This window comes from Agelaius tricolor, unplaced genomic scaffold (assembly GCF_023055355.1).
Source record: "Agelaius tricolor isolate 1412-34295 unplaced genomic scaffold, bAgeTri1.0.p SCAF_10, whole genome shotgun sequence".
NCBI lineage: Eukaryota > Metazoa > Chordata > Aves > Passeriformes > Icteridae > Agelaius > Agelaius tricolor.
Window position 1 is genome coordinate 17,987,996 of NW_027269270.1, and position 26,871 is coordinate 18,014,866.

The window sequence follows — 26,871 nt, forward strand, 5'->3', positions numbered from 1 at the left end:
CAATTAAGAGATCAACTAGTATTAAAAAACACCCAAAAGATTCAGAGTCTGATTCTGGGTCTGAGAGTTAAATGTTTTTCATATAAGCTGATCTAATAAAATTTGGTTTTCATTTCCAATGAACCTTTTGCAAAGTTTTCTATGTCCTTTCATATATTCTGTTTTTTTAAATGACATTACACTATACATTTTCTTCTGTCCTTGTGGCTAACTTTGATAAATACAATAGTGAGTGCCTTCCTAATAACTCCATCAAGTTACAAGCCTAAAAATTTCATGAATATGTTACTTTTTAAAAGGTTTGTAGTATGCATTAGGACGTTGCGGGGGCTGTGCAGATATTGAATTTGTAGTTACATGACATGTTAGCATCTGCACTTAAGGAACTTGGGAAGTTCCCATCCACACCTGGCTAGTCTTTGCCACTTTGCCTCAGAGAAGTTAGGTCACTGGTTGTGCCAGAGGTATTATTGATTTATTTCTCCTGTAAAGGAGATTGAATGGCTCAGTTCACAGTGTACCGCTGTATATTCTGTCAGAACAGCTGAGGAAAAAACTAAAGGCAATGCAAAGGCAGAAACTCCTCTGCTTTCCGGGTGAATGTGATGTATGTGCACCCCAAGAAAAGGGACTAAAAGCCCTTCTTGATGTTCTGACAACTTCTGAATGCCAATTTCAAGGTGACTTTCACAAGTTAATTGCTATGTTCAACCCCAGCTTTGCCTGGTTCAGGCATCATATCTTTATCTTCTAAGGCCATCCTGACGTTTCTGGACAGTAATAAATCAAAAGGGATTTTGCTCTTTTTTAATGAACTGGTATCTATATGTCTTCAGGAAGTGAAACTAATTAATAAGCAATTTGACAGTGAAAATTTCAGGTGGCTGTGGGAAATCCAGCAGTAAATAATGGATGGTATTTATATATAAATTGTGGAGGAATTTTCAATAGGGTTAAGATAGGTTTAAGATTTCTATGCTGCTTCAGTATTTTCACAGACTGTAGCAGCCAATGCCATTGGGAAACTGAAACAATAATACTCCCATCAAGTTCTGCTCACACATAACTCTCTATTGTTTAACTGCCTTACATGTATTCATACAGTGCAAATGTGCATATTGTGAACAGTATCTAATCAGACAGTATCCTGAAAATTGTGAATGCTGTATTAATTTCACTTTCTCCTCTGGATTCCTTATTCCATTCCTTCTGGATAATTTCTATGGAAAGAATAAAGTGGGGTTATTTTATTGAGTGCATAAAAATCCACTGGATTTGGAAGTTCTGGCGTGTGACAGGAATTTGTGAAGTTTCCCAATCTTCTCCTACCAACTCAAGAGTATTGCTGAATCTTTTGCTGCCTTCTGATTGTCTTTTGAGGAAGATAAAGAGTACATTGGTGCAGTGTTTAAGTTACATCTCTAGAACAGTACACCATCACTTGCTTTGTTTTGCCTCTCAAGGGGTCCCACTGGGAAAACATTCCTGCTAGAACGCCTGGTCTACAAAAGGAGGGGTAAGAGATGGGGCAGAACTTTCCCTGCCTTAACTGGGGCAGTACTTAGCACTTAAAATACCCTGAGGAGGTATCCCCCATAGTAACATTTTATTTAACCACAGAGCTGTGGAAAGCTAGATCTGCACAGCAATCGTAAAATGAATTTTTTTTTCCTCCAGTGTCTTACTGACTGTCACTGATGTTAGGAGCAGAATGATTATTTGAAGTCTGTTATGCTAGAAGTGGGGCATAGCCTGTCCTTTCCTGAGGAATATACCAGGAGCAAGTAATTACTATAGACTTTGTAATTGTGGGTGAGTGAGGAATCAACTGTAATATTTCCTATTTTTTTAATCATACACACTATAGTAGAAAATAACTCCAGTCATCGATCTTTGTTTTGAAGGCTAGCTCTTTTCTTTTTCTTTTCCCCCTTTTTTCATACTTTCATGGAAACCCTTTCTAATTAATTTGCAAGTTAATCACTTCCAAATTCTGCCAGAACCTATTCTGGAACCCGTTTGCAATTTCTAATACATATAATCAGAAATTTGAGGACACCTCTTTTTGGATGAACAATAACTTATATATATTATAAAGTTACTCACTGCTTTAGAGGAATAATTGGCTGAAAGTACCTGCAAGAAGAGAACATTTCATTGATACATTGAAGGAAGATTTTTTTAATGATCAGAAAAGAGAAGTGCAATACCCAATGAGATAATCATCAGAAAAGAAACAGATTTCTGCTCTGAAGAAAAGATACTCAAGATCATTACCTTTGAAGATAAATAAATTAGAAGTAGCTGAAGGGGATAATTTGGTTGGTTTTAACATTAGCATGTGGATGCTGGTTTTATTGTGAAATGAGTAAATATGCTAATCTTGCCAAACATAAGAGTCCTAACTATTGTATATTGTATCCTACTTAACAACTGTTCATTAGAGCTGACTGACAGCTTTATAATATAGTTTTACATTTCAACATTGAAAAATAATTTCAACTATACTTCTCAGTTATGGAAAACTTATTTTACAACTAAAGAAATACATATACCTACAGGCCTCAGTCATTCACAATTCCAAAAACCTTTCTATCTACAGGGTATGTACAGTAAATACAAAGTCAGACTGGAGAAATAAGACTAGTCAATAGACTTTTAATGAACACAACAGATGATTTTGATAAAATTAAATATATCCTTCATCATCAAATCTACTGAATTTTGAAAAAAATTAATAAATTCAGTTTTCTGATTTGCTTCATCAGGGCCTTTGTGTCTAGAAGAAGTGAAAAAGACAAGAAAAGAGTTTTTGCATTCCCAAAAGATAAGCATCTTCATAGGGCTTCAATAAATTTCTTAGCCAAAACAGACTCAGCAGGACTTCATCAATTTGTTGGATTTTTTTTAATCATGTTTAAAATGTCCAGCAATAGTAATTTTTCTTCTAAAACTGACTAGTTCTGGGAGAGTATCTTCAGAAGTGACAAATTATTTAAGTTATAGACTAGCTGTGGTTAATGATTTAAACCATACCTCTGGATACACTGACGTTCCAATGTCCAGGCACTGATACAATCCTCTTTTGAAACAATAAGATAAAGATTATAGATTTAGAAGTGTATAGCATACTAAATCTGAGCTATAAACTTTACACAATGTGATAATTCATCACATTTGAGTTGAAGAGAAATTAAAGATGTTTATTTTCATCAAGACCTAGGAGCTCTACTATTATTAGAGAGTGAAGGAGGAATGGGAAGGCATACATCTTCAAAGTATTTTGCTTCCTGTATGTACATATTTTTCAAATAAAAGAGGTAATCACATAGTCAGTTAAACAAAGACGAGGACATGAAATAAACAAAACCCTTAAAATTTTTATTAATAAGCATTGAGGACTATATAAATACAGGAGTAGTTTCCAGATCTGCTAATCATGTCTTTGTTAATTTTATTCATTCCACTTTTATTTATGAATCACAATTTTTGTGTGCAGATTAGTAGTTCTAGCTTCTATATTTCTAATTTCTCTAAAATAAACTAACAAGTTATGTAGAAAAGTTTGTTGAACATTTCAGGTGGTATGTATTTCCCTTTTTCCAGCTAATAATAAAATATTAATAATTATGTTTTAATTGTGTTAAAGCCATGTTTGAATTAGAGATTCCAAAAAGAGAAAAACTAGTGATCCTGTGTATTGAACTTCACTACCTACCATTCTTACTTCTCACAGGGGTAAAACCAAGCTGGAGCAATCAAGAATGCAGCTCTGGTGCTTTTTAACCAGGTAGAGCAACGTGTCACCACTTTCACACAGGTTACCTAAGCAAGTTATACATATATATGTATATATATATATAATCACTTTTTAATGGATTTTGACTGGCCTGCATGCTATTCAGCTATGTACCTTCCCTATTCATTGCAAGAGTAGAAACATGCACAGCTGCTCTCTGCTGAGTCATGGGACTCACGTCACAGCATGGTCAGGTGGGATTGGCAAGCCCAACATACATTTTTTAACTCCGCTAATGGTTTTTCTGAATATTTAAATACAGTATTTAGCAATAACTGCATGCTCTTCAGGTTTTGAAGTATGGATCATAAAAGTACTGGAATGTTTTATGCTAAAGAAGCCAAAGAAAAAGGGAGCATGCATAGTTTTTAAAAAATAAAAACAACCCTTTTTGATTCAGCCCTTATAAATGTAAATATTCACTGAAATGTGTTAAATCATTTTGAAATAATTTCTGCCATGAGTTCAACTCCTTAATGAATAACATTTGAATTATTGCAGTAGCTACTGATCTAAAAATTACAGTTATACTTTTAAATCTACAATGCACTGTAATGCAGTTCTTCAAGATGCTACGAACTACAACGCTATATTCATTTGGACAGTGCATATCTTGAGTTTTTATAAACTGGTAGCAAAGCAAACTATTTCATAATCGTTAAATTATACCTAGCAAATAACTCTCCCTAAAGAACTATCAAAAGCTAAATATTTTACAACTTCTCTTTTCTTAAACCCCTTTATAAATAGAGGCGCTTGGAATGTGTTTCGCGATGGCATTCCATAAATGAGTTGGGGGACTTATTTTTGTAAATTAGAAAGTCTAGGGAGTAGTCAGCACCATTTTTATAAAATTGCATTTATATCTATTTATCCTAGGGATTTTTTTCATTATAGGCAAACATGCCATTGATGAGTAATTGGCAGAGCCTTCAGGAATAGTGACAGCAATTATAACGCAGGAGCCAAAGTTACGTGAAACTAAGGAGGTTAAATGATTCTAGTAAAATGAGGCATCAAAATTTGGAGGGGATTGAGATTTCAGTCCTGTAGTAGGATTGAAAGCTGTTTCCTTCAGGCAGAGTTTCACTGGCTTTAAAAGGATCACCAAGTGGTTAATTTTATTTATTTGATTATAGTGTGGCATGATCTACCTATTGTGGTCTAAATTGCCCAGAGATGCCAAAAACATTAATATTGGTGGGTATTCTGAAAATTCTCAGATTTTAGTGAACAAATTTTAAACCAAGATATGCTCCAAACACCAAATAAAACTCTAAGGAGAGAGATTTTAAAATTATATTCTAACATTATATAAAAGTCAAAGGTCATAAGATCTGAGATTTAAAGTCAGTTTAGAATCATTTTGGAATCATCAATCTCCATCATTTTGTATTTTTTCACTCAATTACAGTGCAGCTTTCAAGACTGAAAGGATAAAACCACATGGCTGAATTACTAAAGGCAATTTGTAATGGCTGAATCCTTTATTTTCTTGTCCCTTGAATCATGAAGCCGTTTGTAAAGCTTAAAACTTCAGTAGCCTGCTCTTGCTCTTATTGAAATTTAGAATAGAATCAAATGAGAGCAAGACTGGGTCTTAAGTGAATGCATTTTCTTGTAAATGGGCACATTAACACGCTGTTGGTCAAAGCTTGTTTTAATGATCGAAGCTGTTGATAAGAGATGCACTGCTCTGAAAGAACATTATGGAGGCTGATTATACATACATTAACCAAGTATCTGGGTGGGTGATGAAGCATTTTTTTCGTTTATATCCTACACAATAATATTTATAATACTGTTTTCAGAAAAATATAATCCCACTGAGGTAGTCTGATTGTTTCTTTTATTTTTGTGTGTGATTTCCACAGTATTGCTCAGGCTTCTGCTCTAGTCAAGCATGTTGTTTTGCTGATTCAGGCCTTGAGAATGCTGCATCATAAGCAATTGCTTTCAAATGTTTCCTTATAAAGGAAAATGTGATATCATTGAAGATGCAAATAAATATTTATAGGGCATGGTGTGTTCTAGAGGCTGATAATCACATTTATGAGCTGATAAGAAGATTGTGCTAATCCATCATGTATCTTGAGCTTCCTATTAGTTTTATTAGCTTTATTACTAGAAAGAATATCATTAATGTCACCTTATTTAAAAACGTATTGGTTCTTTCCTAATTTAGGGTCTTGAAGCAAAGAAGAGGAGTTTTATTAAGTAATGATGTTTTTCTCTTAATAATGCAGTTGTTTGAGATTATATGAAAAATAATGAAGAGAATGCTCTATGTGAAAATTACTGAAAAGAATTATAGTAGTTTATGTTTGTACTGGCTATAAATTGCACTTCTGTCACTTGGTATTAGAAACTATGCTGACAGAACTATCTGCAGCAGAGTTTACATGAGAAGATGCAGTTAAAAATTTGACTGCCTTTTAATTTGCACTCAGATTTATAATGGATGCCTACTATCTATGACCCTTTATCTTGCTACTATTAAGTCAATAATTTATTTAATGATGATGGATCAGGCCATGAATTAATTTTACTTTTCCTAAGTTGAATGCAACAGAAAATTATTTTTACAATATTTCAGTTTTATTTAATGAAGAAACTGCCTATCATTCCAATGGAAGGTTTCATATTCCTTGGTATTTCCATGATATACAAGAAGAGAGTTAATTCACAAGTATTATTTTTAAAAGAGAGACAGACTTATGTGTGGATAATAAGTTGGTGTGCTAATAATGTTTAATAATAATAATATAGTGTACATTACTGGGTATTTTTGTTGTTAATGTATTAGAGAAAGTGAAATTTAAAATATTCTCACAATGAGATACACAGTATTTTAACTCAGACTCACAGATTTACGTGACCAGTATTAAAATTATTCCATTTAGAGGCAACATAGCTGGAACTATTTTACAGATATAAATTTCAGAAATCATACAGGAAGTGCAATATGAGAAGTTAAACACAGTATTTTTGGTCACAATGCAGCAACAACCATGGGACCTGAGGTCTGAGAGACCTTATATTGACATATTGTGTGTGCAAAAGGCACCTTCTCGAAAATTATCCCTGAAATTATCCATCATTCAACATGATTTTTGTATAAAGCTTCATTCACACCATGTAAAAGTTAAATATGTGGAAATAATTCCTTCCAAAGCTGTATTAAGTTATACGTGCCACTTTATTTCTGGCAGAAAGGCCCTAGCTGCCAATACATTTTCCTGAAGAGAGTGGGTTTCAGCTGAAGAGTTAAATAACTAGTTTTCATTTTCAGCAGTGTCTCCGAAGAAGAAGAGAATACATGGAAGTGCCTCTTTCAAGAAACAAGTTACTGTTTATTATTTGTTGCAAAATCTAAACAGTATGGGATTTTCCTAGTCTAAAAATATCACTATCTTGAAAACTAAATGTGAAAGGTAGTTGATATTAAGCACTCTCTCAACAAAATTGTGTAGAAAGGTCTTCATACTTTCTAAATATGACCTTCCTCCAAAGGTCAAAGGACATGATCAGTTCTGCTTAGCTAAAAGCACAAATCTACCCAGCCCTGGAATGCCCTTTTGTTACATCAGTACCTACACAATTTAAAGTATTTAAGTGAGAGGTGCATTTTACATCCCTTGTGAAATTCCTGTGTACAACTGCTACATGTGATAGATCAGATGAATTTCACTGCCACGATTTCTTTAATGTTGCTTTCTGATTACAAGCCTTATTTCACAGTCAAGGAGAAAGTATTTTAGATGAAATAATTACAACAGTACAACAGTACTGTCAACTGAAAACAATTTAAAAACACTATGTCTGGGAACCAGAATTATAAAATTTACATGTCATTACTGTGGTTTACTTTTAATAATGCATATTTATAAATTTGTCATTCTTTAAAAGTTAGACTGGCATGATTTGATTCAGTACCATTTTTTTACAGAATATGTATCTAATGAGAAAAAATTGTTCTGTGGAACTTTACTTACAGAAACTAAATGCATCAAGCTCATCAGAAGGCAGCACTGTTGATATTGCTCCTCCTGGAGAGGGCGAGCAAGCAGAAATTGAAAGTGAAGAAGCTCTTGAACCAGAAGCCTGTTTTACTGAAGGTTGTAGAATAACTGTTGACTTGTATTACTAAAATTACATTGTTACTAAGTACATTTAGCTTCTTGAGGGTTTCAAATATGGTGTACTTTCATGTCCTCAAAAATCAAAAGAAAATATTTGTAGCCCAGAATGGTAGAAATCTGATGAAAAAAACAAGATTTCCCTAGGCTTTGAGTAACTTCATATATCTGGCCACTGCATACAGCTTGTAACTAAGAAACTTCCTTAACTTTTCTACTGGTAAAATGCTTTTCAGCTATTTGAAAGGGCCCTTGAAATTGGGAAGAAATCAATTTTTGTGTGACTCCATCATCAAATAGAACAGTTACATGCTAACAGTCAAAAATATTGATTTTTTTATTGACTTCTTTCATAATTAAGTATACCATAGTCTAGTTTCTCTCCAGATTAGTTTTTTTTAATTCAGATATTCATCAGCCTGTGTGATGTGATAGCCTATTCATCATTCCATTTACTTTTTAAAAACCATACAAAATCAGTAAAAGCTGCTAATAATATATACTACAGTAAATATTGACTTTGAAGTAACTGGCTTTTGGATACTAACATTTCTTAATCTAATGCAGGTTGTGTACAGAAATTTCCATGCTGTCAAGTAAGTATAGAAGATGGCAAAGGAAAAACTTGGTGGAATCTTAGAAAAACCTGCTACAGCATAGTTGAGCACAACTGGTTTGAGACTTTCATTGTATTCATGATTCTCCTCAGCAGTGGAGCACTAGTAAGTAAAACAAAATTGCAGATGCTGAAGTATTTCGAGATCTCTTAGGAGCAAAAATCAAATTTGCTTCAGAAAGACTTGCTTTGCTTGTAGCTGTATAAAACTCCCTACATTTCATCATTCCAGAATGGAATGAAACTTGACCCAAACTTGAAGACAGCATAGCTCCTCAAAGTTTAAATTGACTGCCAATTATCAGCATATTTGTCAAGAGATTTGAGTACAAAGGGCTATTGTTAACTGTGAATATATAGCTAAATATATTGATTTAAATCTTTAATTCCTCCTAGTCTGATCTACTTTTTGAATTTTGCTTGTGAAAGACCATGCTAAAAAATGGAATAATTACTTCATTCTATTCCTATTTTGAAGGCAGGAGATATGGAAGACTGCAGCAGCAAATTAAACATAACAACCACCATCCAAAAAGACTTGCATTTCACAACTTTCCAAGTTCACTCAAGCTGAACATTTGCTACAATATCAACGTGCATAGTTGTATATTCTAGCAAATACATTATTTTTAATTTGATTTTTTAGACATAAGTTTTATCTAACTGCTTTCTAGAAAGCAATATAAATATCTGTAACAGATATATAAGAAAAGGGGGGGTTTTCTGTCTATATGAAAGTTTCTTAAATACCACAGAGGATAAAAAAAACTGCAGTGAGTTTCTTTCTTCATTCATTAGTAAACCAGAATTTTTTAAATTTTTTTTTTTCAACTTCAGACAGGTCTCCTATTGTTCCAATTAGTATTATGGTTAAAGATGGAAAACATATAAAATAAGAGAATGAAGAAAAACAAGGGGAAATATTAGCTCCTCTCTAACTATTTTTTATTGTTTATTCCTTAATTTTATCATGCATATTCTGTGAAACAGGTGTAATACCTCAATATATTTTTATAGGCCTTTGAAGACATATATATTGAACAGCGCAAAACTATCAAGACCATGCTGGAATATGCTGACAAAGTTTTTACGTATATTTTCATTTTGGAAATGCTTTTAAAATGGGTAGCATACGGTTTTCAAATATATTTTACTAATGCCTGGTGCTGGCTGGACTTCCTGATTGTTGATGTAAGTACAAATTAATATTGTAAAATTCCCTATAGTAAAGTTTCTGTGTTGTAAAATTAATTAGTAGATTAATATTATAAAAGTGCAAAAAAGAATTCCCATTTTATAGTTACACTGCATTAGTAATAGTCTGCAGTGATTTGGAGGTGTTATTTAAAGTCCATTCATATGCTAAAAGGAAAAGGATGCCTGCCTATCAGTTTGTCCATTCTTCATGGTTAATATTTTCATACAAACGATGTATCAAACTTGAGATTTTATGAGGAAAAAAACCTAATTTTTAAGCATGCTATCATTAATGAACTCTGACCATGCTACCTTATTCCTTAGAAAACAAGACAGTTCATTGTTCAAGTTTCTTTGAACACTTCAGCTTTTCAAATGAAACAATTCATTTGGTCCAGATTTTATCTAAGTTCTCAGAACTCTTTAACTGAAAACTATCCTGTAATAATTTCTAGTAAAACCAGAAAGGCAGTGGCTATTTGATCTAAAAAATAATTGGTTTTAATGGACTATCTGCAATAGCTAAATCAGCTAAGACTTGGCAGGGTTTGTGATAGAGGAGAATACAAGGCTTCTTGGCTGCCTTCCCAGCTGTGATACACTTCTGTGCAAAGGCCTTGCTTATGTTGTCGGAAGGGATCAAAGCCGGTTTTGCTCTCAGAATATTTTGGTCGCTTGCCTCACACATTATCTGACCCAGTTCATTGCCTATACATGTCCTCAGCATGGAACTGAGAGATGGCATCTGAGGGCAATTGTGCACTTACAGTAATTTCTGCCCATGCTACCATATTTCTTGAGATATTTGCATGAATTCTGGTCTCTTCAATACTTATTCCATATGTATAGAGAAATTTATCATATTTGTAACTTCCACAGGAAAAAAAAAACCTGGCTAGAGTGGCCCATAATTCAAAATATATTATCTCTTTCTTCTTACCAGACTGAGTTAGTTTCATTATACAGTTAGTCTCTAGCTCTGTCCTGAAAATCTACACTAGAATAAAGCAGTGTGAATGGTTCTCCTAAGAGTATGTTAATGAAGTAGAGAGATGCACTCTTACAGGATTGTGTTAAACAATGCTGGTTGTTTTTCTAGATAATCTACAACTCAAGTTTTAATTATTCTTTTTGCATCTTAAAACTCACCAGATTATTCTAAGCCATACCCTGTGATTTCCTAGTTTAATCTTAGAGATTGTTTTATGTGAGCAGGCTTTCAAACTTAAAAATACATCACTATAAGTAAAGCAGCTTATGTTGCTAACTTTTTTCCATAGTTCATAATTTTATAAACAAAAACATGAATAAATAAGATTGGAACTTTCTACTGTTGAAGAATTATTTTCAATGTTCTAGCAAGAGGTAAAAAATGCCTTACTGTGTTTAAGGCTAACTCAGCAATTTCTTTAGCACAACCAGCACTTGAAAGAAATGTGAGCTAATGTTATCTTCCTATAGAAAAGCAGCCTCTGCACTGCTTTAACTGGCAGTTTAAAGAGGTGTGATTCAGCAGCATTCTGCCAGTGAGAACACCAATGTCTCCTTCTTCAATAGAAATGACTAAAGTTAATCAGATTGTTTAATTTCATTCTCTAAAATTATTCAAGAGTAAACACAGATAGTCCTTTAGGGCTTTGACCTTTAATATCTCACACACCTGAGTCTCTCACTGTGGCAAGTAGCCACAGCTGCTTTGACTGATTGTGACTAAATTAGATTTTGAAAATTACACAAAGAAATGGTAATTTTCAGCTCTGCCACTTTCCAGCCGTGACAGATGACTCTTGGTACATCTGCCTACCTCAGTTTAAGACTCTGTCAAGTCATCCTACTGTACAGCCTGACCGAAGATCTTCAGCAGGGCTGTCACTGCTAAGCTTCTAAACAATTATTTTTTTTTTGCAACAGAGGGTCTATATTAGAAGAAAAACACAAATGAGCACATACAATCCTTCAATTTTAGGAGACATATCTTTCTACCATTTTGAGTTCATTTTAGTTTCTTAAAATTACTGCATCTGCATGCATGAATCTATTTATCAGTTTACAGATACATTTACTTTCTCACGTAATGGCAACAAAACAGGTGGAACAGCTGAGAGAAGACCAAGTTGACAAGACTGAGATCACCAGAGAAGTACAGAACAGCTTTATATACAATAGAATTCCAAGCAAAACTTTGCATCTCAGATGAACTGTCCAGAGGAAAATACATTGTTTCCAATAGATAAAGTATTTGTTTGAGAAAAAAAACTTAACGTTTATGGTATAAGAGCACTATCACCATGCTAAGAAAGCTGCCAATAATCTGAAATAGGGAGCACAAACAAGACTGGAGAATTTTACAGTCAGGACCTAAGAACTGCCAATACACACAGTGCCACTGAAGGCTTTCAGGAGCTGCTGCTACCTAACAGTGTGGGTCTTGTTTGTGAAAGATAGGTAAGAGACAGTGCAAATTTGGGGAGACAATTATAAAATGAAGGAGCCATTAATGTGAGTTCAATTTCATAGGACACCTCACTCTCCCAGTGAAAGAGATATTTTTAAAATATTTGTTTCATCATTTATTTTTAATTCATAAAATGTGCTGTCTATACACTAAGGTTTGTTGTTATGCCTGGGTACCTTGTTGATTTGAGTGAATAAGTGAATATTCTATTAAAAATACAGAAAATTGCATCTCTTACTATCTGTGGAACATATTATGGGTGACTAAAGACAAACAGGATTCCTCTTCCTGTAGCATCACAGGAAAAATAAATTATATTAATGACAATTATTAATAATAATTAACATCAATATTTAATATAATGGCTGAAAAATACTTCTCTCTAGTAAGTGAACAGACTTCAGTTACAGATTCAGAAAATCAGTAAGATTTTCTTCTTAATATGCTTCTAAATCACAGCAAGTTCCATTTATCCATTAGAGCAATAAAATAATCATTACCTTTGTTAAAAATAATTACATTCTGACATAAAATCCAGTTGAAATGTCCAGCAATATGAATTCACTAAAACTATTTTCTGTTAGATAATATACATAGCAACAAACAATTGATTTGTATTTGCTCTTGGACTGGCCTTCTTAGACATGGTCTTGTAACTCTTGTGTTTGTGAGTCATCTAATTGTTCTTTATGGATATAAGCAACATAGGAAACCAACTTTTCATATAATGGGCAAAATCTTACTACCATTATCAGTGAATTCCTATTTCTGTAGAGTCTTTAAACTGAGGCACAGAAATTAACATTTGAGAGATTTTTCTTAAGGATCAAAATATGCCTATGTTCATTTATATGTCATCTATGCTTTTGGTGGTAGAAATGAATAAAATATGAGTAAGGCATGATTTTTCCCCACTTCTGTCTCCAAAACTGCTTGAAGAAAATTAATTCCTTCCATATTAACACTGTCTAAAGCTCAGTTCCATTTGAGGAGCAAATTAATTGCTCCTTACTTAAGTGGATTGTCTTTTAGCAAAATCCCAATAACATGCATCAGGATCTTAACAGTGTTCTAGACAATAAAGCTCTTACTGCTATAAGGTGAGCAGCTGTTAATATCTATCCCATAATATTTTTTTATACTTACAAGACTTCAAAAAAAACAATCCAGAGACTTGCCAGGCAAGTGAGATAGTACCGTCTCTTTCAATATATATTTCTGAAATATCCTGGTTATTGTTGTTATGAACTGTTTCACTTAGAAGTAATATTTATAACAAATATTTGTAATTAGCTACTACAATATTTAGTATATTATTAGCGTTTATAGATGTTAGTGTACATAGATATTATTAGTGTTTATTAAATGTTAATATTTATGTTAGTGCTTATAGTTTACTGTTTATTTGTTGTTATATATTATTTATATTAGTGTTTATATGTTGTTATTATTAGTATTTATAGATATTCACAATATTGACAGATGTTAATAAAACAATTTAATGTAGTCAGAATTTTAAATTGTTTGAAAAGTTGAACCTTAATGAAGTTACAGAAAGTATGGCTATTTTGCCCTTAAAGTTTCCTGAAAATTCTATCTTTCACCAACAGTATGCTTCCATATGACTGTTAAACCCTATCCAACCATAGGAGATAGACATTTAATAGAATATATTCCTTTTTTAACCATGCCTTTATAAGACCTCTTGCCTTTCCAGCAAGTATGAAAATGGTGGCATTCTACAATTTGTCACTGTTGATTTGTTGCTTGAATTTCTATTCTTTTTAAATAAACAGTGTAGAACTATTTTTAAAATATTTTTTTCTGTATTTGATAGGTCTCATTGGTTAGTTTAATAGCCAATGCTCTGGGCTATTCTGAACTTGGTGCCATTAAATCGCTACGGACATTAAGAGCTTTAAGACCTTTAAGAGCCTTGTCACGATTTGAAGGAATGAGGGTGAGATAAAATGAATGAGTTTGAACAAATGTGTGCATACAAAAATTGATGTATTAATGGTTACACTCATGCTTTCTTCAAAGGACTCCAACATGGGAAGGCATGCAAAAATGTGTGGAAAAAGGCCTTTGAACATGTCCTTACAAACAAGGCCAATGTACACCTTACATTTGGAAATTAGACCTTGAGCTCATTAAATTTTCCTGGTCAGTGCTGCATAGTTGTGTTTTCCCAGCCCCCTGACTGTTAAAATTGCCGTTGATTTGTGGACCTAGAAAAATAAAAAGACATGACAAATTTTACAGTAGATGGTGGGAGGATTTTCCTACAGTTTATCTGGGAAATTTTTCACTCAATTTATGTAGCTAACTTCAATTCTATTTGTTTGTCAGTGGTTTAGGATGAAACACAATTAGCCAGAAAGCAAAAGAAACCAACAAAAGGTGAAAAAGCTGACAAGATTGACATACCAGAAACTAAAGCTTCACTGTGTCTCCCCATCTACTTGCCTGGGGAAAGAAATCTCACAGTAAATGCTGTAGTATTAGGGAAAGGTTTTTCAAAAAGACACCTGAAATAAGGATAGATTTGGAAGTATAGAAGGAGAGAGACTGGAAATAATTTCCTTACCTAGAGACCTTTTCCTTCCTATGAGTGTAAAGAGCGCTAAAATCCACCTGTTGAGGAGATTGTAATTTTCATATTCTGCCAATCTGACAAAAACAAACAAACCAACCAACCAAAAAAAAACCCTCCTGGAAAAACCCTATTGTGAACCATAGCAGACCATGCTACTTACAGAAAAAATTGATATATAAAAAATAAAAAACCCCAAAACTTTATTGAGAAATGTCATTTTAATCTTTCACCTCAAAATACCCCAATGCTGCAATACATATTCATAGTTCAGTCATAGGTCTTCATTTGCCAAATAAATAATGTGGTTCCTGTCTGGGGAAGGCTGCTGATACGATAGCGGTGATTACACCTGCCAGCATAGGGAAGTGGGTCCTGTGCACACCACCATCACCACTATGTTTTACATGATTGGCAATACAAACAACATATCAAGTGTCCAGCTAATAAATAAGCAAAACTTCTATTGATGCTAGACTACTTTTGGTCAACTTAGTGAAATGAAAAATACTACCTTTTTCAAACCCACACACAAAAGACTACTACACTCTCTTTTGATTTGCTAGAAAATTATTGTTTGAATATCTGCAACTTTCTTTTAGTTGAATTACAATAACTTGTTGTCAACTTATTGACAACTATCAATTGTTGTTCAACTTATTTCTAAAAGTTCTACACCTTCTTGGTGATGTCTCATGGACAGCTCCTCACAGCACTGACTCCTTCACAGCACAGCCAAGAAACCCCAATTCTCCCCTCACCCCGCTAACCCACTCTTTTGTAGCACTCATCTTCTTATTGGACACAGCTGTGGCCTATTAAGGACAGGCCTGTTCCTAATCTTTGGTGATTGGTACAGCTGCAACTCCTCAGGGGTGAGACCACCTTCTGCACTAGTCTCTTACATTCTATCCCTCCACAATAACTAAGATTAAACTTTTGTCCAAGGATTTCATCTGGTCTTTTATTGCCCCTTGCCCATACACAGAAGCTCAAGGGAATTAAATGCAACCAATTAAAAAGAAAAAGAAGGATACATGTAAGAGCAACTATAGTGAGCCCAGGCAATTTAAAACCAAGACTTAGAGCAAATGCTGTTAATAATGATTAAATAAGATATCCCTAATTGTGTTGCATTCTGTGTGGATACTAAAATACACTGATGCCAATATATACATAACTTTTCTAATAATAAAATCATTAGTAATGATAGCTTTACATGCAGACATTTTTATTTAGTCTTCCACATCATCATTCTTTGAGCTTTTCATGGTTTTATTTTCTATTTATGCATTTTAATTTATATTGCTGGAATTTAACATTTATTTCTCTCTTTTTCTCTAGAGCACACAATTGCTAAGAATTCATCTTGCTACTAACAGGTTTTCTTTTGCTTTTTGATTTTTTTCAGACTTTTGCATTGTCTTTGTTTCCATCTCATTTTATTTCTTGCTTTTTCCAATCTCATTAGCATTTTATTAAACCTTCATTAAAATTTCTCCCACAACTTTATTTGTCCATCCCATAATAATACTGTTTTGACATTTTTGAAGTATTTTCAAGTATTTTTCATTTTCTTTCTGTAAGCTAAGTGGCTATTTTGTCTAATTTGTACACTAGGTGGTTGTAAATGCCCTTGTAGGAGCAATCCCATCTATCATGAATGTATTGCTGGTTTGTCTTATATTCTGGCTAATCTTCAGCATCATGGGAGTAAATCTTTTTGCTGGGAAATTCTATCATTGTGTCAACACCACAACTGGTGAGATGTTTGATATCAGTGATGTCAACAATTATACTCAGTGTGTGGAACTCATAAAAAGCAATCAAAGTGCCCGATGGAAGAATGTGAAAGTAAACTTCGATAATGTAGGAGCTGGATATCTTGCTCTGCTTCAAGTAGTAAGTAAATGTATATATTTTCTTTTTATATATGTACATGGTCTTTTTAAAGGTATCTAGGAAAAATGGGCAAGTTAAGACTGTAAAGCAGAGGAACAATTTTTTCATAGCAATAATGTACAGCTCACAGAACTCTATTACATTGTTTCTTGTATTTTTTTTTTTTTTTAATGATAGTAGAGTAATTTTCCTTTCCAAGACTAGAAAATACAATCTCAGGATGATGATAATAATAATAATGTGAAAATAGTAAGTGTAGAAAATACAAGAATATCTTTAGTGGCGCACAGTATAGAACTATCATATTCCTTTATGCTTATTAAAGAGTCATTATAGTATACTATATGAGTATTATGTTACTTATAAATTTAAATAAGTATTATCTTTGTGAAATACTGGATGTTATTGCATAGCATATTCATTCCATTAATTACTACTACTTATACAAAATCTGTAAATTGCATTTCTCCTTCAATTACTTATCTTATGTACTGTTCAGAATGCCTTTATTCTAGGTACTGAGCATATTTTATTTGTGTCAAAGAAATAAGACCTTAGCTCTTTACAGGTTCCTTGATGAGCATGGAGCTTCTCAAGCTAAGATCTGATTCAAAACACAAGCAAGAAAGCATGTAATTATATTTAGATGATTGTAGAATCACTAGTCTGTAAGTCAACATACAGCACCACTGAATGAAAAGATTTTTACAGCTCTGATATTTAAAGTTATCTAAGAATTATATGGTTGTCCCTTCTATCTCAGAGCAGGTCAGTATTTCTAGCTGACCTTAATTCCAAAATTAACTACCTAGATTAAAATGTTTTTCCTGTAAAGGCAATATGACTCTTATGTGCTGAGTAGTAGTACTGAATGATGACTGATTCTCTGGCTTCAGATATCATGGCCATCATTGCCTCTGAAGATGTGTAAGGAAAACTGCTGCTCTTGAAGCTGTGTATAAATGTCATCTGTGTCATACATCCAGTCTAGGTCTTCAATAACTACTTCACTACTGTGAACCTTTCATTCTTCTTCTTGCTCTTTTTTTTAAATTTTTTTTTCTGATTTTTCATAATTTTCCTTTTCAAATATTCCTTCAAACCTTTACTTTCCCCACAGAGATTAAGGGATCTTTGAGCATGTTTTACAGAAGACCAAAGTATTTTTATGGGGAAGATAAACAATTCTGTTTTATTTCTAGGCTACTTTCAAAGGATGGATGGATATTATGTATGCTGCTGTTGATTCACGAGATGTAAGTGTAAATCTTTCAAAGGTCATCTGTTGATTATTTTCTGATAAAGAGTATAAAATTTAAACAGCTACATACACAACAAAGAATTATAATCAGCATCAATAAATACTATTTTGATTCTCAGAATTTTTACTGGAAAGAATCTCACTTCCGTTTAGCCAAAAAAGCTAATTTAAGTGGATTTTTTTTAAATTATAAAGTTAATGTAATAGAACAAATAACAGGTTTTTGACAAAATCTTTTGGTAATCATAAGTATGAATTAATTTAAGATTATATTATGCAGTTATTAAATAAGGAATACATTAATCAGGTTTTATAATTTGTAACTGTGCATTTTGTTGTTTCCTTAGGTTGAGTACCTATGTTACCTAGATATTTTAGTGCAATTAGATTTTAAGGCTGAAGATCATCTGTTAAGCTTTCTGGGGATTAGTTTTTTATTTTGGCTACAAAACTAATACTCTGTTTAACTTACACAAATGGTCATGTTAGTGATATCCAGAGTAAAACACTCTGTTTCATTATCTTTAGCATTTCTACACTCAAGCTTGTTGTGCTCTAGAGGTGCAGATGCTGGGATGTGGCATCCAGAAAAACCGAGACAATAACAAAGTCTTCCTTCAAAACTTCCTCAATTTAATGGATTTCACAAAACATATATTCACTAGGTATTTCTTGAAAGCAGCTGTTCCTAGCTGGATGTAAGAATGTTCATGCAAGACCAAAAGAGTTCCAGGGAGATTTAGGCAATAGTAAAACTTATTGTTTCTGTTCCATGATAATATACTGAACACAATATAAAATATTTAGATTTCTGCTAATAAAATTTTAAGTATTAATGACTGCTCTACATCCCACCTTGCTTATTTCTTCTATGAGGGACTTTTTATAGATGTACATACAGAAACATATCTGTGAGCACATTTACTTAAAAATTACATATGAGCAATAATTCTGTCAGCTTCTAGTTCTCCAAATATTGATTGGAATGGACAAGTTGGATCTTTTTAATAAATTAATGCTCTTTATAATAAATTAGTGCTCTTTTTAATAAATTAGTGCTTTTCATAGCTTTTCTGTCTGAGATGGCATATACCTAATTCTAAATTATACGTATTGTTTTTTCCATCTAATATTCTCATGGGTAATAATTTATTTTTTTTTTGGTAGGTAAAAGATCAACCTAAGTATGAGGACAACTTGTATATGTATCTCTATTTTGTCATCTTTATCATATTTGGATCGTTTTTTACCTTGAACCTTTTCATTGGTGTTATTATAGACAACTTCAACCAACAAAAAAAGAAGATAAGTATTTAAAATATTTCCATATTGGTATGAATTACTAGCTATAAAGAATCAAAAAGTTATTTCTCTAAGGCTAATAAAAATCAAAAGTAATTTCAAGACTTGAAGTAAAGTGTGTCAAAAAATAATAAATAATTATCTGTACTAAAATCTGTGGATGTGATTCTGCACTTTGCATTTTTTGCATTTTGAGAAATAAAAAGTTGGTTCATAATAATTTACAAATTGAGTGTATAGTTAAAATGAGGATGTGAAAAGTGATCGTGAATTATTGGTTTGATTAGATGCACTATTATCTGGCATGAAATAATTTATTTTTCAATTTACTCTGAAGTATTAAGATAAATTAAGGTACATTCATTATAATTATTCTTACAAACTATTGATGCTTAATGAAGACAAAATATGGCATTGTGTTGATACAGTGAATAATGGATCTGCAAACTGATTAAAGAATAAGTTAAGAGTAAGTCAAATAGACCTCGTATGAATAGGCTTGTAGGTATAAGTAAAAATGTGCACATAAGGGCTTTTTTTTCTAACACTTCTATAAGAATGAGATTAATTCATTAGACAAAAATACAATCTATAATTTTTTATCAGTAGTAAAGCAAAGATATATAGGGAATGGTGGTTTCTTTCTGTATAGTTTTGACATAGAAGTATGTTTTAAATAGTTGTATTGATAGTGCATACAGTTCCGTTTTAAAGAACCTTAAAATATAAAAATACAAATAATCACATTTAAAATATTTTGAAGCCTCACAGTTTTTAGTTTTCAAATGCCAGGGTCATTCTAAATGTTTGTGTGCTGTGAAAAAGCAGTTTCATATGATTTGGTTTTTTTCAATCACCAATTAAATAACAGCAATACCAGACAGAATCTCTGGTAAAAGAAAACTGTGAACTACAGAAATTTTTCCTTGTGAAAATACTCTTTAGCTTCCTAAACATGTCTGGGGTTACTATCAATTTTGTGATGCTTCAGGCTGTGGTGGCCAATTTAGCAGACAGTGATGCTAACATTGTGCTTCCATCTGACTCAGTGAAGATTCATCAATAAGCACAATTCACCGATACTGGAAGTCAGTCAGACAGTTGCACATCTGACTGGCAGCATTTGTATCTGCAAACAAAGGCTGATTTGAGTTTGTCAAGGTTCCTTCTAGTGGTGTTTTAATTTGCTATGGCATAACATAAATTACTTTTCCTAATTTTACATCAAAGGTGGGGTTTTTTTTTGCTGTTAAAACCCATGGATTAGGTACTACTACCCTCTCCTAACTTTCTGCCTCAAAGTTATGCCTCTTTTAGACTTGTCTAGGTGTAATCCTGAAAGTCTATACAGACGATAGGCCATGCAAGGCACTAGTCATGTTCCTATTCACTAAACATATCCTAATCGCCAAGTTATTGAACAGCACCAGTAGAGCAAGAATGCTTTCAGCCATTTCAGCAAAAGTGAGCATGGAAACATTGGAAAAACTCAACTGCCAAGCTGACAAGGCACCAGTAATGGGTTTTTCCTGTGTTTTAGGAGTGTATATGAGCATCCACCCTATAAACACCTGAAAAAACCCCTTCCTTTTTATATAAATTAAATATAATTTTAATATTATATTACAGGGAGACATACTGTAAATAAATGATTTATGTGTAGATACTAATTAATTTTGATATTATTTCTTTACTTTGGAGGTCAGGATATATTTATGACAGAAGAACAGAAGAAATATTACAATGCAATGAAAAAATTGGGATCCAAAAAGCCACAGAAACCTATACCGAGGCCAGTGGTAAGAGTGATTTGATTTTCACATCCCTAATATTAAATACTCATTTTGGAATATAGTCTTGTCCACAAGATAAGGTTATAGGTCTGGAAAGAAAATATTTTTTCCATTTATTTTCTTGTAAAGGTAGAAATTGTCCCTTTTTGAATCCATCAAATTGGATTATTAATATTTTGTTTAAAAACATACACACTGAAGTATGAACAAAATTATTTAATAATGTTAAATTTAATAATGATAAATTTCAAAATTCCCTGCCTAAGTCCTGGAAAACCACAATTGGTTGGATCATTTATTGGTTCTTGTTACCAGGGATAAACTTCATTTTCTGTTTTTTCTCCTCATAGAGAATTTGTAGGAAATGGGGATGCACTGGCCCTTGCTGCTGAAGACAGAAAGGGGCACTGGTAACCTGTTGGGAAGGACAGATGCAGAAAATCTTACAGAGAAAAAGAATGTCCTGGGGAGTAAAGCATAGACTAGGATAAATATGTCTCTAAGATAAGACACTACTCTTGTTATTTACTGAACTCCTACGCTGCTTAAAAAATAAAATACTTGTTGCACCTTATGCACCAAGTGGTTAAAAATAGACTTTCTAAGGAGAGACATATGGCAAAAAACATTGAGCTAAGTACTAAAGAAAAACTAGGATATTACAGTCATGGTGTGTTTGAGACATGTGTCTTCAGCAGTCCAATGATCTCACCAAGCACAATTAGTTTAAGAAAGAAAGAGGGTTAGCATTCTAATACCATCTGAGAATAAAGATAAGAAAATTAGCTTCTATTCAGCTGGTACTCTTGCTGGCTATCAATTTACACCATCCATTCACCCAATATTATTAACTGTCATTGTTATTACTCTTATTATTGCAGCATTTCCCTTCTTGTCTCTTCAGCCAACAGTGGTGAACTTCTTGATTCACTCTAGCAAGATGAGACATAAACCAGCATGTATTAGGCTTATTGCCTCTATTGTGAATGAGTCTTGCTTCGCATTCCTAAATCTTGAAGGGTGTTGTTTTCTCATTTGGCATTTTAAAAGAGAATTATTTTCACTGTATAAACTGTATGCCATCTTTGTGCTTGCAGAACAAATTTCAAGGCATGATCTTTGATTTTGTAACCAAACAAGTATTTGACATCGGCATCATGATCCTCATCTGCCTTAACATGGTCACAATGATGGTAGAAACAGATGATCAGAGTAAAGAAATGGAAACAATTTTATCCCGGATTAACCTGGTGTTCATTGTCCTTTTCACTGGAGAATTTGTCCTGAAATTGATTTCACTTCGCCATTACTACTTCACTATAGGCTGGAATATTTTTGATTTTGTGGTTGTGATTCTCTCCATAGTAGGTAAGAGCAACTCATTTTCAAGAAAGAATTACTGGAAGAAATAGGAAACATTTGTTTCAAGTATGTTAATACTGATTGTAGAATTTCCTTTTTCCTATGACTTACATATTGATTCAGATCTTCATATTATCTAGCATACAATATATATAATGTTGCATAAAAGATTTTTATCTCTCCCATTAGATTCACTGTCATTTTCCACATCAAAAGACATAATGGAACTGTTTGGCACATTAGATTAATGTGTACAAATATAAAGAGGAATGTTTAGTGGTATATTCAAACTAACCACAGATTTACTTTCAATACTAAAACTGAAAATTATGTGAAATGGGTGAGATTTTTTACTTTTGCTAATTAAGATTTGTCAGTTAAAATCTAGTGACTGTCCAAGGTGCCAAATGAGTGACACATCTGAGAAAGACTGGGCTGATAAAACATAGATCTGTTAAAGAAATCTCTGACTTGCAGAAATTAAGCCAATATCATCCTTCATAAAGAAAGTGCTTATAGGCTGAGCTTCAAGAATTAGCTGTATCTAAGACATAAACATCCCTTTCCCAATAATTTGAAGAACTACTGAAAGCTTAGACAGGGACTACCTACTTGCTATAATCAGTCTTTATTTTACTTATTTACCTTCTCTAGGATAGCATTTCAACATAAGAAGAGATGCTTTCACCTTATTAACAGCTTTCAAGAAAATGTAAAAACTTGTAAAATTTTTGCTATAGCATAGAATCCCTACACTGGTTATATTGGAGATAGCAATAACTAAATCTTTCTGTAGGTAATTAATTAATTTAAAATTTTATTTTAATTATTCACTGTTTTTTCCCAGGTATGTTTTTGGCTGAGATGATTGAGAAGTACTTTGTATCTCCCACACTATTCAGAGTCATCCGGCTTGCCAGGATCGGTCGAATCCTGCGCCTCATTAAAGGCGCTAAGGGAATCCGCACTCTGCTTTTTGCTTTGATGATGTCTCTTCCTGCTTTGTTCAACATTGGGCTGCTGCTCTTCCTGGTCATGTTCATCTATGCCATATTTGGCATGTCCAACTTTGCCTACGTCAAGAGGGAAGTTGGGATTGATGACATGTTCAACTTTGAAACGTTTGGCAACAGCATGATCTGCCTGTTCCAGATCACCACGTCCGCTGGCTGGGACGGTTTGCTCGCCCCAATTCTCAACAGTGGGGAGCCAGACTGTGACCCCCATAAAGATCATCCAGGGAGCTCTGTGAAAGGTGACTGTGGCAACCCTTCTGTTGGGATTTTCTTCTTTGTCAGCTACATTATCATATCCTTTCTGGTAGTGGTGAACATGTACATTGCTGTGATTTTGGAGAACTTCAGTGTTGCTACTGAAGAAAGCGCTGAACCTTTGAGCGAGGATGACTTTGAGATGTTCTATGAAGTCTGGGAGAAGTTTGACCCCGATGCAACACAGTTCATAGAATACAGTAAATTATCAGATTTTGCCGCTTCATTAGATCCACCTCTTCTCATAGCAAAACCCAACAAAGTCCAGCTTATTGCAATGGATCTGCCCATGGTGAGTGGTGACAGAATTCACTGCCTTGACATCTTGTTTGCTTTCACAAAGCGTGTTTTGGGGGAAAGTGGGGAGATGGATGCCCTCAGAATACAGATGGAAGATCGGTTTATGGCAGCCAATCCTTCTAAAGTCTCCTATGAACCAATTACAACCACACTGAAACGAAAGCAGGAGGAGGTGTCTGCTGTCATCATTCAGCGTGCTTACAGACGTCACCTCTTAAGGGTAAAAGTTAAACAGGTGTCTAGTATATATAATAGAAATAAAAACAAAGAAGGAGATGGACACATTATAAAAGAGATAATTATTGATAAACTAAAAGGAAACTCCACCCCAGAAAAAACAGATGAGAGTTCTTCTACAACTTCCCCACCCTCTTATGACAGTGTAACAAAGCCCGACAAAGAAAAATATGAAAAAGATAAAGCAGAAAAGAACTACAAAGGTAAAGACATCAGGGAAAATAAAAAATAATGATCTAAGAATTTTGTTAATGGGACAACTTGTTTACAGTCTTTGAGAATGAATCATCAACTGGACTCCTGCAGGAGATTTATGCCAAACTGACAGTTTTTACACATGTGTGTGTGTGCGTGTGCGCGCGCGTGTGTGCATATATATACATTATATATATACTTAAGGTCAGTGCCTATAACAAAACAGTGAACCTCCATCATCAGACTGTGGCTCTGTTAATCAGGGTAAAAAACTTGACAAGAGGTTACTGTTTTCACTACAGCTGACACTGCTAAGAATAAGGGAAAAGGTGGCTCCATAGAGAAGATGGAGCGTGAAATGAGTGCAAAAAGATACTTTATTTCCACAACATGTAGAACAGTAATTCTCTTCACTGTTTGTAATGCAACTGCCACATTTGTCATATTTTTACAAAAACTGTATTAGTGTATTTATCATTTTTTAATTCACAGGTTGTTTACTATTACATGTGACTATTTTTGTAATAGCTTTTATGTTGGGGAAAGAGGTATGAGGACCAGGAGTTCTACTCTCAGATTCTCTATAATGTACAGATAGGAGTGATTTGCATAGACATGCTGCACTTGTCAATCATGCATAAATAAAAATATGACGTTGCACAAAGCTGAAGATTTTAAGAACTTCCATGTTTCAGGGTTGCTCTTAAATTTGAAGTATTCTAACTACTTGTATGGCTGCATCCAGACTATGTGCATCCAGATTAATGTGCCTGGAGAGTCTCCTCTAATTTACAGGAATCTGCAATGACTTATTTTTATGTGAATGACTAAACATGAATAAGTTCTTGTTTATGTTAAAATATTTACAGTTCAAAAAATATTGTGCAGTTTCTGCACTGGAAAAATAGCTTCACCAAAATATATCTGGGAGTTCTTTTGTTTTGGTTTGGTTTTGACAGCTGTTTTTTTTCCTGGGCTATTATTTGGTTACTGTCTTCTATCATTATCTCCAACATCCAGTGAATCCATTAAATACCCTTTTCCATGTAAATATTAACAGTATACTGTTGTGCATATTTGAACATAGAATTAAATGGCTTTGCCGCATTGAATTGCATCAGATATGTATCACAGTATGGTTAATTTGCAAGAGCTCAACGGGACGTGTTGTATTCTGTGTCATAGATAGGAGAGCATCACTGATGCATGTCAATGCTGTTGCTGCTGTACCTTGCTCCTTCACTGTCCGCAGTCTCCACTATAGGAAGTCATGTGTCAGTGATGAAGTGAATCAAGTTGTCCAACCAGACCTCATTCTTTCAAATCATTAAGCAATAGTTTGCAGCTATTTATGAGCTTTTTTAGTTTTGCATTTTAAATTTGAAGTGGCTGCTATGTCGTGTAGAATCAGACTGTACAGGCCATATTGCAAACTGTTAAACCTGTTGACAATGTGGTTAGCATATATAAATAATGTAAAGAAATACCATTTGGCAACAGTTCTGTATATAAGAAAAGTGTCTTCAAGTTTAGATCACTGTTTCTTATATTTCTTTCCTCATTCATTTGGCTTATTTTCTAACCACAGTAATTCCAAACTGGCATCATCACACTATGGGAAAAAAAAAAAAGTGAGTATTTGTAGACTATCTTGTTTTAATAACATATTTGCATATATTCCAATGTGAAGTAAATTGTGTAAATCTGGAACCCAGCTTGTTTCCAAATAGTTACAGGACATAGCAAGGAAAGCATTAGGGGAATGTGTGAATTTCTAAGCACTATTTGCATCAAAAGTTCCAAGACAGTCTCATAGTTGATTAAATCCTTGCTATCTTGCAGTGTCTGTTTACATAGTCTACTCTTATTCTTTTTTGAATCACAGTTCACTAGGCTTGTACAAATAAAATATTTCCCAAGAAAAAAATGGCACATTTGTATAATCGAGGACATCAGGACATTTTGTGTTCATACACAAGCTAACATTAAATGTAGAGTCTTTCTTTTACAAATGCTTTTGACTTGTAATGTGTTGGTGAAATGCATGCAAGAAATTGTTATTATCATAAACAACGCAAACAATATTACATATGAGCCAAAAAAATAAAGATTTCTTTTTTAAAAGTTATGTTTATTTTGCTTTGTCTCTGACCTTCAGTTGGTTAAAGCAAGATAAAAACTGACTTTGGTGCAAATAAGAATTGCTTTCTTTTTCCCTAAAACAAACAAAAAAAAAATTGCTTTCTTTTTCCCTAAAACAAATACTTCATATTTCAACTTCTATGTAAAATACTTATAAAAAAAAAAATCTGAGAACTTTGATCAAACTGCATTTCTTTTTACTTCTTTGTTATCAGCATATTGTCTGGGTATAAAACAGGATACCTACACAATTCTACCCCCAAAATGTCTCTCAACCCTCAAAAGCCCTCCTCAGCCAAAAAGG

The 26,871-nt window shown here is 33.5% G+C and overlaps 1 protein-coding gene across 6 annotated transcripts in view; it reads left to right on the top strand.

Annotated features, from left to right (window-relative positions):
- The window catches only part of LOC139593728 (sodium channel protein type 2 subunit alpha-like), a 66,121-nt gene extending 39,568 nt beyond the window's left edge, over window positions 1–26,553 (top strand). For all 6 annotated transcript variants that reach the window (XM_071435011.1, XM_071435015.1, XM_071435012.1 and 3 more), the window contains 10 exons: window positions 7,797–7,917; window positions 8,506–8,660; window positions 9,572–9,745; window positions 14,044–14,166; window positions 16,423–16,704; window positions 17,907–17,960; window positions 19,133–19,270; window positions 20,962–21,066; window positions 22,158–22,428; window positions 23,270–26,553. In XM_071435011.1, the coding sequence (XP_071291112.1) occupies window positions 7,797–7,917; window positions 8,506–8,660; window positions 9,572–9,745; window positions 14,044–14,166; window positions 16,423–16,704; window positions 17,907–17,960; window positions 19,133–19,270; window positions 20,962–21,066; window positions 22,158–22,428; window positions 23,270–24,462 (2,616 nt within the window). In that variant the 3' untranslated portion in view covers window positions 24,463–26,553. The remainder of the gene's footprint in view (window positions 1–7,796; window positions 7,918–8,505; window positions 8,661–9,571; window positions 9,746–14,043; window positions 14,167–16,422; window positions 16,705–17,906; window positions 17,961–19,132; window positions 19,271–20,961; window positions 21,067–22,157; window positions 22,429–23,269) is intronic.
- Window positions 26,554–26,871: the final 318 nt, after the last annotated feature.